We start from the raw sequence: 14,267 nt of genomic DNA, 5'->3' as shown, positions 1-14,267 counted from the left end.
GGAACCAGCTCTGTCCTGAACCTTATAAAAGAAATTATTCCTTTAACAGGCCTTCAGACTGGGAGTGGTCCATGACCTTGGTTAAGACAAAAAACAAACCAAAACCAAACCCATTGCTGTCGAGTCAATTCTGACTCAGAGCGACACTATAGGACAAAGTACAACTGCCCCATAGGGTTTTCAAGGCTGTAAATCTTTATGGAAGCAGACTGTCACATATTTCTCCTGCAGAGCAGCTGGTGGGTTTGAATTGCTGACCTTTTGGTTAGCAGCTGAGCACTTTAACTGTTAAGCCAGGTGACCATAAAGCCCACAGACCTGCACTTTTACTTGGGCACTTCAAGGTTCATGTGTCAGGCCAGAGAACCGGGACATGAAGATTCAATTAACTCTGAGCCAGAGGAGCAAATAGGCAGCTCTACCCCTCTATGCCCAACAGGACTGAAGGACCACAGGCCTTCAGCAACAACATGATCACTAAGTAAATGAAAATAACTGGATTAAAGAGAACCTAGAAAAAGGTGCACATATGCCTCTTTACCCACAAAACAGGTTTCAAACATTTTCTAAAAATGAATTTTAATTTACAAAGATTTTAAGTTATCACTATATGAGCTTCTGGAATTATCTGGGAGCTGTCTTTCATACGATACTGGACAAACAGAAAACCGAACAAGCCCTAAAGTGCACATAATTCATTTCTACACCTTCTCTTTAATTAAGCTCACTCATATAATTTTCATTGCCAATATAAACAAACCATTCCAGAGATCTTTCCTCCATTTTGGACAAAAACAGAAGAATTTTCTGATAAACTTAGCATGGCCGTCGAAGGGTCTTGGAGGAATGAAAGGGCCTCACATTTTCTCTTTAAAAGCATTTTAACAAACCTTCAAATCCATGAAAAATACAATGGCTTAATTGTCTGGGTAAGACCACTAACTGCCCGACATCACGTGATGCATTTGAGCAAGGCTTCCCAGACAGTGAGCGTGGCAAAGTCTGGAACGGGCCACGGGTGAGCCATGCTACCATGGGAAGTGAGGTAGAGCTGGGGCAGCTCAGTCTGCTCTGTGAGCCCGTTACTCAGTGAGCTGCATCAGCGCTGCTGTACTCTGTGCGCCATGATGTGAAAATGGCTGGGAATCCTGGATTGCACCATTCACACTCTAAAGGTATGACTTACTCATGGCTGGCCAACCACAGTAGGAAACTTATATATATATATATATATATATACTTTTTAATAATTCAGCATTTTAGAAAATACATTAGAAAAAAGAGCAAATCTTTGAAGCATAATACAGGTAAGTGAAAAGGGAGGATTAGAAAATAGGATTGTATAATTGAGACAGTAAAATGGGCACTTCCCTTAGCATACACACATACCAGTGTTAACCATCTCTCTCTAGAGGGTGGGGATAACAGGTATTTCACAGCAGGGCCCATTAGCCCACCTGCAGCTCACCTTTACATCAGCTGGGAGTGCATATGGGAAGTAGATGCACGCTGCTCAACTGTGGCTACTGCCACCTCTTTCTCGTTTTTCCCCTCCTACCTCACTGATCACTCCAGAGACTCCACAGCCTTGAGAAGACCCCATAGGTGGCACCTAATCTCCTACATAAGCCCGGGAAGCTCCAGACATAAAGCCAGAAAGACTAACCTACACTCAAACACCCCTCTGGTGGCTGCTCTACCGATCCCCTCACTTAGATGGATCCTGCAGGCATACAGCTGCCACAGACCCAGGACCACTGGGGAAACTGATCCTGAAAGACAGCGGCTGCCCATGGAGCAGCTTTCCAAAATCAGCAGACTGGTGGCTGGTTTTGATAGGAAACTCATAGGGTAACAGCCCTTCACTCACTCAATACATGCCCAGAGTCTAATTTATCTGGAAAGTGGGAGTTCTCTGAGCAAGAAGATGGCCAACTGTTTTATTTAAAATGTCACCTAAAAGCTACGCGAACTAAGGCATTCCTTCAATGCACAACTTAAAGGCGTGACTACCATTCCAATCATTTCAGAGGAGGGGCAATGAAAGCAGAGGCCCTCGGAAGGCTAACCAGAATGAGTCATGGACCTGGTCCAGCAAATACTACTTGCCCTCCAGTGCCCTCTCCTTTTCCTCCTTATAACTGAACCCTGATAACTAGCTACACACAGGAAAGACTACATTTCCCAGCCTCCTTAAAAGACAGCAGGCAAAAGGAGAATGAAGAACACCAAGGACACAAGGTAATTACAAGCCCAAGAGACAGAAAGGGCCACATGAACCAGAGACTACACCATCCTGAGACCAGAAGAACTAGATGGTGCCCGGTTACAACCGACGACTGCCCTGACAGGAAACACAACAGAGAACCCCTGAGGGAGGAGGAGAACAGTGGGAGGCAGACCCCAAAATCTCATAAAAAGACCAGACTTAATGGTCTGACTGAGACTAGAAGGACCCTGGTGATCATGGCCCCCAGACCTTCTGTTGGCCCAGGACAGGAACCATTCACAAAGCCAACTCTTCAGACATGGATTGGACTGGGCAATAGATTGGAGACAGATGCTGGTGAGGAGTGAGCTTCTTGGATCAGGTGGACACTTGAGACTATGTTGGCATCTCCTGCCTGGAGAGGAGATGAGAGGGTGGAGGGGGTTAGAAGCTGGTGAAACGGACACAAAAAGACAGTGGAGGGAGAGAGCGGGCTGTCTCACTAGGGGGAGAGTAATTGGGAGTACGTAGCAAGGTGTATATAAGTTTTTGTGTGAGAGACTGACTTGATTTGTAAACTTTCACTTAAAGCACAATAAAAATTATTAAAAAAAAAAAAAAAGACAGCAGGCATGCACCCTTTAGCCCTTCTTTCCACTTCTTCCATCTGGCTGCCTGGGAGATGAATGTGAATGCTATGGCTCTAGTTGTCAGGAAGAGAACCACACCTTGAGATGACAAAGCAGCAGCAGAAATGGGCCAGGGTCCTTGAGCTGTCTTCCTAGAGCTGCTTTCCTGTCCTGAACTGCCTACCTCTATATCTCATCTATGTGAGAGAAAAATAAGTTTCAATCTTGTTTAAGCCATTGCTATCTTGAGTTTCCTTTCACATGCAGCTGGATCTAATCCTAAGTGACAAAGACATCAATGACTAAGAACACAAGATAAATTTCCTGTCTCATGAAAATACAAACTCCTCAGGAACAGGCAACTTGTCTGGTGTATTCCCCACTGTACCCCAGTACCTACAACAGTGCCTGGTATAGGACAGACATTTAAGAAAAGAGTTGAAAATAATGCCCTCAGTGACGATGACTGCACAACATTGGGAATCTAATTAATCCCAACAGATTAACTTAAAAGTGGTCTAAATGGCAAAGTTTATGTAATATATTTTACCATAATTGAAAAAAAAAATACGTTTGGCTCAATCTCTCTCTTTTTTTTTCTTTCTGTTTTAACAAATCTTTACAAGGTATCATTCTAAGAAAACAGGTTCAGAGAACTGAAGTCTCCAGTGCACTAACCCACTTATCTGGGTGCAATGCTTTATGTGCAGTGGATGAAAACACAGCTCTTCAGCCTCAGAGCTATTCTGAGTTGTCTTTAGGGTCTTCACTTCAGGGGAAAAAGAGGCATTATCTAGAAAGGTCAGTGGTTGAAGACAGGAGAGCTGAGCTGCATAACAATTGCTGAGGCACACATGCAGGCGACCCAGGAACACGCACACAACCAACCAAAGAATAATATCAACAACTCCCTACTTCAGCTAATGTGGAACAGGAGCAAAAGGAAGTGTGGGGCAGGAAGACACGGCAGGAAATTCAATGCGAAAAGCACATCAAAATTTCTGAACCCTTTGCCAGGAAGTGTGACAATCCCGTGTGCAATGCCCAGAAGCCCTCATTAATTCGCTAAAGGGAATGATGTCATCCTGTGGAAATACGCCAGGCTGAGCCACGCCTGCCCTGGCCAAGACTGCTGTCACTGCTGCTGCTGCCGCCACTGCTGCTGCTGCCGCAGCTCCAGCCCCTGCCCATCCCGCTTCCCTGGCAAGTGGACAGCAGCTGATGTGACCGCACAGAAGCAAGGGAAAGGAAAAACAAGTTTCCGAATCACGTTAAGAAAAAAAAAACCAAACTTCTTTTAATTTTAAAGTTCTTTGCTCTCAAAACAATCTGGACGTCCTTAGTCTTAATAACAGCCTTTCATTTTAATGACAGAAAAATGACCTTCCTGTTTCTAACTAAGTCACACTTGCTGGATTCCAAAATGAACTAAGGAAGGAACTGAAAGATTTTTCTTTTTTAGAGCTTCCTCTAAGCCTGCCAACAAGAGGATCCATAGTGCCTTAATCACCAAAGGGAATGCCAGGGCAATGGACTCGAGCTGTAGCGACCCCAGCAAATCCCCACACCCACTGATGCTAACATAGCAGACAGAGAGCAAGAGAAACACAGAAAGATCCATAGAGTGCATCACATTTTGAGGTGGGGAAAATAAGGGATTCGTATTTTCAAAGAGAGTCAACGAAAACAATGAAGAATACTGATTCATTTCTTTTCTTCAACTGTGATATCTGAGATAAAGACTATCTGAATACTTTTTGACTACTGAACTTACAAGACCAACTCTGAAATAAATGGTGCAAACAAAATACAAACACTCTTATAAGAGCAGCTTTGCAGCTTCCTGATACTGTGGAAAGGAAGAAGGTCAGAACCTTCCAAAGAGACTACTGAATTTTCCAGTTAAGAAATTCTGTTTTACTTACACTTCCGTTCCAGTTCTCTCATTTCTTCTGGTGGAATTTTCATTTTATCAATGTGCTCACGTAAAACACTAGCCCATTTCTGAAGAGATTCCATCACAGTCCAAGGCCTAGACATGTCTGCAACAAAAATGACCAGGGTCTCTGGCAAGGACTCAGCAGAAACAGCAAACTTCAGCAGGCCTTTGTGGTACAGGTCTCCGTCCAGAATCCACACATTGCAGCGCGTGTGATCTGGGAAAAGAAGTGAAGGTAAGTTACCGCATGATAATGACCATCGGCACTGTTTTGAGAAGAGCCACAAGGAAGAACTTGAAGGTGACGGCCATAGAATTCCATGCGGGATGTAGGCAGAAATCCTAACCAGAAAAGGGCCCAAGTGCTCAGTGGATGGCAACTCTCAGTCTTGGTGCCTCCGAACTTTCCAGACCTTAAAATTAAAAAACTACCATAAGAAATGAGGTGTCCACATTTAAAAAGATTTCAGTAATATCTAAGGAATGAAGTCATTTTCACTTTCAACAAGAACCAAAAGATACTAAGGAAAGCAGCAAATGTTCCCTGTTCAACTGCGCCATAGTTAAAATAATCCATTCTCCTAAGATATCAGCAATCTGTGAGGCAGTGAGCTGTGCCAAAGAGCCTGTGGTTAAACAAACTCTTCTTGTGTCATTCATACTAAGTAACACATTCATATACCATGAAGGGTCCCAAAGAGACAGGACCTTTGTATTTAAACAGCAAGCTAAAATCATTCTTATAGAAACTGAGACGTAAATTACTGGATACTTGATAACACTAAGGAATTATAGTTATTTTGGGTTTGATAATAACAATATGGTTATGCTTTTTAGAAGTTTTTATCTTTTATACTTACACTTGGAAGTATTTACAGATGAAATGACATAATGTCTGAAATCTGCTTTGAAATAATCCTGTGTGGAGTGAAGTGCAACGAGTGAGGGTATAGCTGAAACAAAACTGACCAAGAACTGGTAGCTGTTGAAGCCAGGTGATGGGTACCCAGGCTCATGATATTAGTCTCTCCACTTCGTATATACTTTATAGTTTTCATAATAAAGAGTTAGAAACATATAAACTGATGTGCAAATGCTGATATTTAAGGAAGCACGTGGTTCTAAAATCACACCCGGATGATCCAACTGCAGAAGACAATTCTTCAAATCAATAATATATTTTTTAAAAGTTCAGATATCTTTTATGAGAACAATTTTTCACAAAAGCGCCTTGAGGAAAAACTCCTACCATCAAAAATATCGCTTCATTAACTTTTCCCCCAATAAATTCCAACATACACTTTAAAAACCTTCTTCCATTAGCTACCTTTTTAAATAAAATCAATTCATTAACATGCTGCAAAGGCTTATATTCATGTCTTTATTCCAACATTATAATAAAATATCTACGTCCAGCTACATTTTCAAACTCTAATATATCTTAGACAGTAGTTTTGGTTTAGGTTTGGTGAATGCCATCATAAATACTGCTCTTCAAGGGAGAATGAAGAAAGCCAAAGACACAAGGGAAAGATTAGTCCAAAGGACTAATGGATCACAACTACCACTGCCTCCACCAGACTGAGTCCAGCACAGCTAGCTGGCGTCCAGCTACCACCACTGACTGCTCTAACAGGGATCACAATAGAGAGCCCTAGACAGAGCTGGAGAAAAACGTAGAGCAAAATTCTAACTTGCAAAAAAAGACCAGACTTACTGACCTGACAAGAGACTGGAGAAACTCCAGGAGTATGGCACTTGGACACCCTTTTAGCTCAGGATGAAGTCACTCCTGAGAGTCACCCTTCAGCCAAAGTTTAGACAGGCCCATAAAACAAAACGAGACTAAAGGCACACACCAGCCTGGGGCAAGGACTAGAAGACAGGAGGAGATGGGAATTCTGGTAATAGGGAGCCCAAGGTCAAGAAGGGATAGTGTTCACGTCACGGGGTTGGTAACCGATGTCGCAAAACAGTTTGTGTACTAATTCTTCAATGAGAAGCTAGTTTGTTCTGTAAACCTTCATCTAAAGTACAATAATAAAAATAAATAAATAAAAGTAATCAAAAAAAAAAAAATACTGCTTTCTACCCAAAGCCTGTGAGTCTGAATGCCTACCCAGCACCAGGCATGCTTCCCTTTTTCCAGTCTCACTCCTTGCTACACACTACACATAATTCACCCACATGCCTGGAGAGCACACACACCACACATGGTGTTAAACAGATGCCCCCAACCCTGTAGGCAGAGGTCCCTTGGCATGTAGTGTCCCACCACAAACTAGGGACAAGCCAGAGACTATTTTCTCTATCTGGGTGAATGTCTGTAAGAGCGTATATTTATAATCTAGTCATACCACACAATAAAAAAAGACGAGGGCTGAAACACATATAATTAACCATAAAGATAAGGGCAACCCTTCCACCAAAGAACTCACAAGTGGGAGGCCTAAAAACAAAAACATAAATGCACACACAACCTTAAAAAAATCTGACATAAACGTTAATGTACTTCAACTCAAAGGCAAGTGAATAGATTAATTAGCATGAGGCTTTGGCATGAAATACATTCATGCCATCTTGAAACAGAAGAGGCTGTAAAGACTCACAGAATATCTACACCATATTTTGTACCCTGAAAAGGAATTAACACAAAAGGGTACTAGAGTTACCAAGTTTCAAGCACTCTGCTACACCTGACACACAGTATTTCTCACCTACTGACCTGTAAAACAAGCACTGGTACCTCAATTCTACTAATGAGGAAAATGAGATGCACAGTGGTTGAGTTACCCAAGGCCACACAACTAGTAAGGGCAGGAGTGGGATTCTGAACCAGCTCTGCCTGGCTCCGCAACTAAAGTCCCACAATAATCATGCCAGCCAACAAAGACAGGAAGCAAAAGACTCAAACACATGTGAGGCCCTCCAGGCTGGCTCATTAGCCTGAGTCCACTAAGAGCCTGCCCAGGCTGCAGGGGGTCTAGACAGGCAGCTGAATGCCTCTGTCCTTTTTACACAGGAGAGCACTAGGCACTAGGTCTACCTCCTACCTTCCTTTCACATCCTTTAGGGGAATATTCAGCATGGCAAAGGAAATGTAGGAGAGGGGAGGCAGGAATCAAATCCCTGGGGCTCTACGATGTCCACTAAGTTAACATTAATACAAGGCCTCTTTCCAAGTTTTCACAAGAGACCCCTACTCATGCCCTCTACTAATGACTCTTGGCAATCACATAATTATAGCACTGGGAAGGACCCTAGCCAGCACTCTTCATTTTACCAGTAATTGAACAAAGGTACTTTATATTTAGGCCACATAGATAAGTTCCCTACAAATAAAAAGACCTAGGCACCAATAATAATTTAAAGTCATTCAAAAAATCTAACACAAAGAGTAAAAGATTACAAAGGAGGCATTACTGAGTCCTAGTAACTGGAAATTATTGTTCCAATCCAACTCACAATTACAAGAAACAATATTCAAAATAATATCTAATCCTTAGAAGAATGCTTTTAGTCATCCTAACTACTCTGTAGGTAGAAGTTATTACAATCTAGGTAAGGAATTAAAAAACATTATCACCTCCACACCCCTAGCGCCTCTACCAAACACAGGAAATTAGCTTTTCTAAACTGTCACAAAGAGACTCAGAAAACTCTCTTGTGAACATGCTGTTACACTCCAAGCCATACCAATTTCAGACTCTCCACTAGAACCAGGCAAAGGAACAACAGTGCCCAAATCAGCTGCCAACCATTTCTCTCATGGAGAAAGCCAAAGCTTTTAAAGACACTGGTTTTTACTATCTTTATATGCACCTGAAACTTTACCCTCAGTATCTCCTTTTAAGTGGGGGCTGGCCAGAGCAGCAACCAACAGCCCAATTTCCCATTTTTGCTAACATTCTATGTGGGAAAGTGGGGAAGGTCCTTCATGAAACATACACGTCATTTATTCCCTTGTGACTAATTCTTGTAGAATTAAATAGAAAATTGAGACTGTCTGGACATGCTGCAAGAGCTGCAACCAGGGAGTCGGAGTCCTGCATATACCCCTGATGTGGATCAGTGCTTTCTTTACTCACCATCTCGGTCCTCATCGTGGATGCTGAGGTAGAGATATTCTAGGCCTCTTCCTTTTTTGCCATGCTCAGCTCCCTGTAGCTTAGTCATAAGGGTTGTTTTACCAGAACCATCTTCACCTACAAATGATTTTCACAGACAAGGACAAAGACAAAAGCGTACTGTTTATTCTGTGCAAAGATGAGAAGTCCTGACATTTGAATGATGACGAACAGCTAAAAATTTCACGCAAAGCCTCTGTGGAGGTCTCATCTGCATTCATAAACAAGGCAGGCTTTGCTGTAAGGGTGGCTGGAGGGATGGGATCGAAGGCCCCAAATTCCAAAATGACATTCTACTGTAGTTATCCTTACCTCACAATAGAAGTACTAACTTAGGACCATAGGCCCTACCTACAATTCATAACACATACATTTGGAGAAGTGAAAGGGGAAAATGGGTATAGTTTCTCACAAAGTAAATGCTTACCACAAGGAAAAAATTTTCAAAATATAATTAACCTCAAAGTCTGAGAACTCTGAATTAAAAACTATCTGATCCTGCCTCACAACCATTAAGGACAGAGATTATTATTCACTTCTGATTTTAGTACATCTCCTTCATTAACATTCTTAGGCTGGGAAACGATGAAAATAATACAGACCTAAGCAAAACTCTTAAGTACGGTCTCTGTAATTATCAAGCATATTCTCATCTCCCTCTTCCCAACTAATAAACCCCCTGTCCCCTGGCAAAAAAACAAAACCCTAAATACCAAGGAGAACCACCAAGAAGAAACATCAGCAGGTATCCCTGGGATTAAATAATATGGTATTTCAGAACATGAGCACTAAAAGGCATTCCACAGATCAAGAGCTTTCTCTCCACCCCCAGTGCCACTGCTTCATTCAGGCCCTCCACATCCCACCCAGACCATGGAGAGTACCTGTCAGCCTGACTTCAGTACCTGCTCATTTCGAGCCACCCACCACTCTGCTGCCAGACGTATCTTTCTAAAACACAGATCTAGTGATCTTGACAATTTCTAACAGTTGCCTATTGCCTGCTGCAGTGGTTAAGACCTGAGGGCCACCACTCAGAAACACTGGGAAAACCATTACCTCAGTAATTCTTATGAGGACTGCAGGATGGAGGTGAAACAAAGGCCCCTGAAGATAACAGCCTTTCAGGAAAAAGCACCAACTCTTCACCCTTTCGCAATATGCCCCCAACTTAACTCATCAAAAATCTTCTGCAAGAAGCATCTAGCTGTTTCCAAATCTCACACCCTCTTGTCACCTCTGTGTGCCTGCAAACACTGCCCCTCCCTGACCCTGCCCGTTGACACTTATCCTTCAAAACAGCAGACCCAAAAATTACCTTCTTTGAACTCCACCAAGCAGTGTGATGCTCCCACACTAATCTGCCCCCAGTGGCATGGTGCAGTGCAATCACTAACACATCTGTCGCCACTGGACGGATTCCCGTGCAGGGTCAGAGATGTCTGTGCAGTGCCCCTGCCCCATCCACAGGACCCACTCGACAAATAGCTTTGCTGTGTGAAGGAACCCAGTCAAACTTCCTCAACTGTACGAAAAAAAAAAAAAAACCGAGGCAGAAAGGTAAAGCGACCTGACTCGGGTAACTCAGCAGTGGGGTGGAGTAATGCAGAAAAACCCTGGGTGTTGACTCCCAAGCCTCCTGTTCGGCCCCTAAAAACGTCCAAGTGCTGCTCATGAAGACCAAGGAGCTACTGTGACATCTCCCTACAGCTCCAACCCCAAGTCACCTCGTTCTCCCAACTCCTCGACCGAACCTTATCATCTACTTCCACCGCTCTCCACCGGGTAAGGGCATTTAAAACCAGGCTGATACTGCGGCCAAGTGACCGAACGGATGTGTTGACAACCCCACGCGGCTCTCTAAAAGGAGCAACATCCCAACCTCGGGCGTGGTGGGCTTGGCCACTCTCCGGCTGGCCAGGCTCTGCAGTGCCCTAGCGGCCGAGGCAGGCTGCGGGGCACAGGAAAGCTGAACCTGCGGAGGGCCGGGCGGCCAAGGCGCGAGAGGGGCGCCCGCCTAGCCCACCCAGCTCCCGGGCAACGCCCGCCGCCGGCGCTCACCGAAAACCAGGATGTTCTTGCCGGACGGCAGCTTGGACCTGGCGCGAGTGGACACTTCACTCAAGATCGAGGACCTAAGGCGACAATGACAACAGCGGTCAGCCCCGGAGCCGGCCCGAAGCCGAGACCCCGGACCTAACCGGCCGGCCACTCTGTCCGACGATCCGACCCAGCCTGGCCGGAGAGCTCCCCACCCCGCCGCGTCCTCCCCGGTCTGGCCGCCCCGCGGCCTCACCACAAACTCTGGCCCTCCTCCTCCTCAGTGGTCAGGTCACCGGCGGCCGCGACTGCCGGCCCGTTGGGGCCCAGCAGCAGCTTCTTCTCCACCCCCACCGGCGCCATCTTGCCAACTGCAGCCACAAAGAGGGCCCTCCCCCGGGCCCGCCGAGGACCCGCGAGGACCCTGGCGGGGCCGCCCGCCGCCCGCCGCTCCCGCGCTGCGTCTCACGGCGGCCGCCCCGCAGGGTCCGCGCCGCCCGCCGCGTCTCGCAGGGCTCTGGGCGTCCGCAGGTCCCCGGAGGGTCGAGAGGCCTCTGCGGTGGCGGGCGGCGGTCAGGCGGCCGCCGGGGCAGCCGTGCGCAGGGAGGAGCTGGTGGCGGCAGGAGCAGAGCCGCCGGGGTTGGGGGCGCGCTGGCGGCCTCTGCTGGCCGAGAGGCGCAGCGGCGCCCCGCCCCGCCGCGGGTCCTCGCTGGGCTCCCGGCTCGGCTGTGCTGGACAGCTGAGGCAGCCAAATGGACAGACCGGGAAAGTCCAGGCTTCGGAATCAGACTAATACGCGGTACTGGCATTTATCCAGCGCTTTACCGTGTGCCAAATGGTACATGGTGTCGTACCTTGTCTCTCTGAATCTTATTCCACCCACTTACAGTTGAGGAAACTGGAACTCAGACATTTTAAGAAAACTGCCCGAAGTCCCAATGCCAGAAACTAGCATCCTGGTACTCCGAATCTTATTCGCCAATATTAGACTATCCTATCGTGAATTGTGCCTAACCCTAATCAAACCCTGCATTGAAAGACAACCCTTAAACGAGACCCCAAAATCTTCATAAATAACTCCGCTTTTGCCCTCCTCCTTCCTAGATCCTGTAAGACTGTCGAGATAGTGTCTTTAGTGCAATAAACCATACATTTGGCTTTGCTTTATAAACAGGTTATTTTGATATTTTCAGGGATCCAGCATTTGATATGAGAAATGGGAGGCTTTAATTTCCCCAATAAAAGGGGCGGGGAGAAGACAAGTGAAGGGGATGTGAAAGGGCGAGGGGGAGGGAAAAAAATACAGGAGTCCACAATAACAAAAAGTGGAAACCACCCAAATGTCCATCAGCTGATAAATGGGTTAACAAAATGTGGTCTATACATACAATGGAGTATTATTTGGCAATAAAAAGAAGTACCGATGCATGCTACAAAATGAAACTTAAAAACATTATGCCAGATAAAAGGAGTCACTGGGTGGTGCTGACGGTTAAGGTCTGCTTGGCTGCTGACCAAAAGAAAGGTTAGAAGTTTGAGTCCACCCAGAGGCACTTTGGAAGAAAGGCCTGGCAAACTACTTCCAAAAAACCAGCCATCGAAAACCCAATGGAGCACAATTCTGCTCTGACATATGAGAGATTGCCATGGGTCAGAGTCTACTCCATGACAACTAGTACTGGTCCTCTTATTGTGGGGTTAAAAATAAAAACCTTTAAATAATAGTTTGAGCCTAAGAGTTGCCTACCTTAACAATAATCTGAGAGCTTGTCATGTAAGATGCCAAGAAGTATCTTGAGTATAGTCCATATAAACCATTGGGTCTCTAGCAAAGCAGCCAATTTCCTACTCTCCCCTCTGCTGTCAGGGTATACTTAGGGTCACATTTCTCTCTGTGCATGTTTTACAATGAGGTGTCTAGTGGTCAGTGACGAGGTCCACGAGAGGACATGACACACTGTTCTGCAGAAGCATGAAGTAGCTGGGGATTGTAGGCCTGAAGGATTTAGACAGGGAAGGAGAAAGTGATAGGATAGGCACCTTTTTCTCAAGGGCTGATCTCTTGAAAAGGGATTTTCGGGATTCTGTAGAATGTAACCCCGAGAGGCACATTTCATTCAGCATAAGGAAGAACTGGTCATTATCACCCTGTGAAGGACTGACTTACAGATTTCTGAGGCTATATAGTCACCAATGTCTAGATTATTGTACATTAGCCATGCTCTGGCAGGGAACTATAACTGAAGTCAGTTCCAACTCTAGTGTTCTGTGATTATTAAAATTATTTTTATTTTGTATTGAATTGGCCAGTTTTGAATTCCTAAAGCCAGATAGTCCTCTAATAAGTCATTATTATTTTGCCTTCCTTTTGATTTGTCTTCATTTATTACCAAATCTCTCCATCTGAGGAAATAAAAGCAGTTCATGTTAACCTAAATTTAGCCAGGACGTTAGAATGAAATTTCAAAGTCTCAGGAGGCAATACAGGTTATTTTAAACATGGTGTCACTAACTGACACAAAACAGCGTCTAAACCACAGTATGTCATACTCTTGGGGGCGCTTCTGTAAGTATTGTTTGGTTTTTCCTTTTCATATATAAAGTCCAATCAATCAAAGAACTGTTACCAAAGACCCACTTTAAGCGGAAAAAATGTTTAGACTGTATCTAAACAATGTTAAGAGACAACTTCTGATTATCTTTACCAATAAGGCTAAGGCAACAGGAAAAACGTTTTCCCTTGTGACCTAAAAAAACTTCCATAAATTTTATTAAGTATAAATTAAAATAACCTAGTAGACTATTTAAATCATGCCCCTAGTGCTCAGTACATACTGACAAATAATGTATTCATTCCCACTTTAAATGCCACAAGGAATTTTCCTAATTGTAAATTATTCTCTTACCTAAAAGAAATTTTACATTTAAATAAAATTTTCTGCTTATTGATCTTATGAAATTTTCATTGTGGGTCACAAAATAAGAAATTTAACAAAAATTCTGCATTATCCAAGTAGAAGTGGTTATGATCTGAAAAGGTCAAAGAATACATGCTTGTAGGGAAACGCCCCCTGGGACTGGAGCATCTACTAGAATGACTAAGCAGTGAACCAGTGCCTACAGGGCACAGCTTTCAGGCCCTGTTACTTGATCACTCTGCCACAGCTGCAGCCTTGAGAGGCACAATAGAGGCTGCAACAGCATCCTTCAGGGATCACACTGTAATATAAAATGAGCAAGAAAAACAGAATATTGAGATCTAATACTTTGATTTTTCTTTAGAAGAAAACTAACATAAAACCCAACAAAAAAATTGTTTTAAA

At 44.4% G+C, this 14,267-nt stretch overlaps 1 protein-coding gene across 2 annotated transcripts in view; it reads right to left on the bottom strand.

The window, feature by feature from the left end:
- Positions 1–11,333, bottom strand: part of DYNC1LI2 (dynein cytoplasmic 1 light intermediate chain 2) — a 30,362-nt gene extending 19,029 nt beyond the window's left edge. Inside the window, exons 1-4 of one of the 2 annotated variants that reach the window (XM_023556534.2) lie at positions 11,201–11,333; positions 10,966–11,039; positions 8,866–8,982; positions 4,764–4,994 (exon numbers count right to left, since the gene is read on the bottom strand). In XM_023556534.2, coding sequence (XP_023412302.1) covers positions 4,764–4,994; positions 8,866–8,982; positions 10,966–11,039; positions 11,201–11,307 — 529 coding nt within the window. In that variant the 5' untranslated portion in view covers positions 11,308–11,333. The remainder of the gene's footprint in view (positions 1–4,763; positions 4,995–8,865; positions 8,983–10,965; positions 11,040–11,200) is intronic. The other variant, XM_023556535.2, reaches the window with a different exon arrangement.
- Positions 11,334–14,267: the final 2,934 nt, after the last annotated feature.

Source organism: Loxodonta africana, chromosome 21, assembly GCF_030014295.1.
Source record: "Loxodonta africana isolate mLoxAfr1 chromosome 21, mLoxAfr1.hap2, whole genome shotgun sequence".
In the NCBI taxonomy this organism is placed as follows: domain Eukaryota; kingdom Metazoa; phylum Chordata; class Mammalia; order Proboscidea; family Elephantidae; genus Loxodonta; species Loxodonta africana.
The sequence above is the reverse complement of the archived record's forward strand: the minus strand, read 5'-3'. Positions and strand labels throughout refer to the sequence as shown.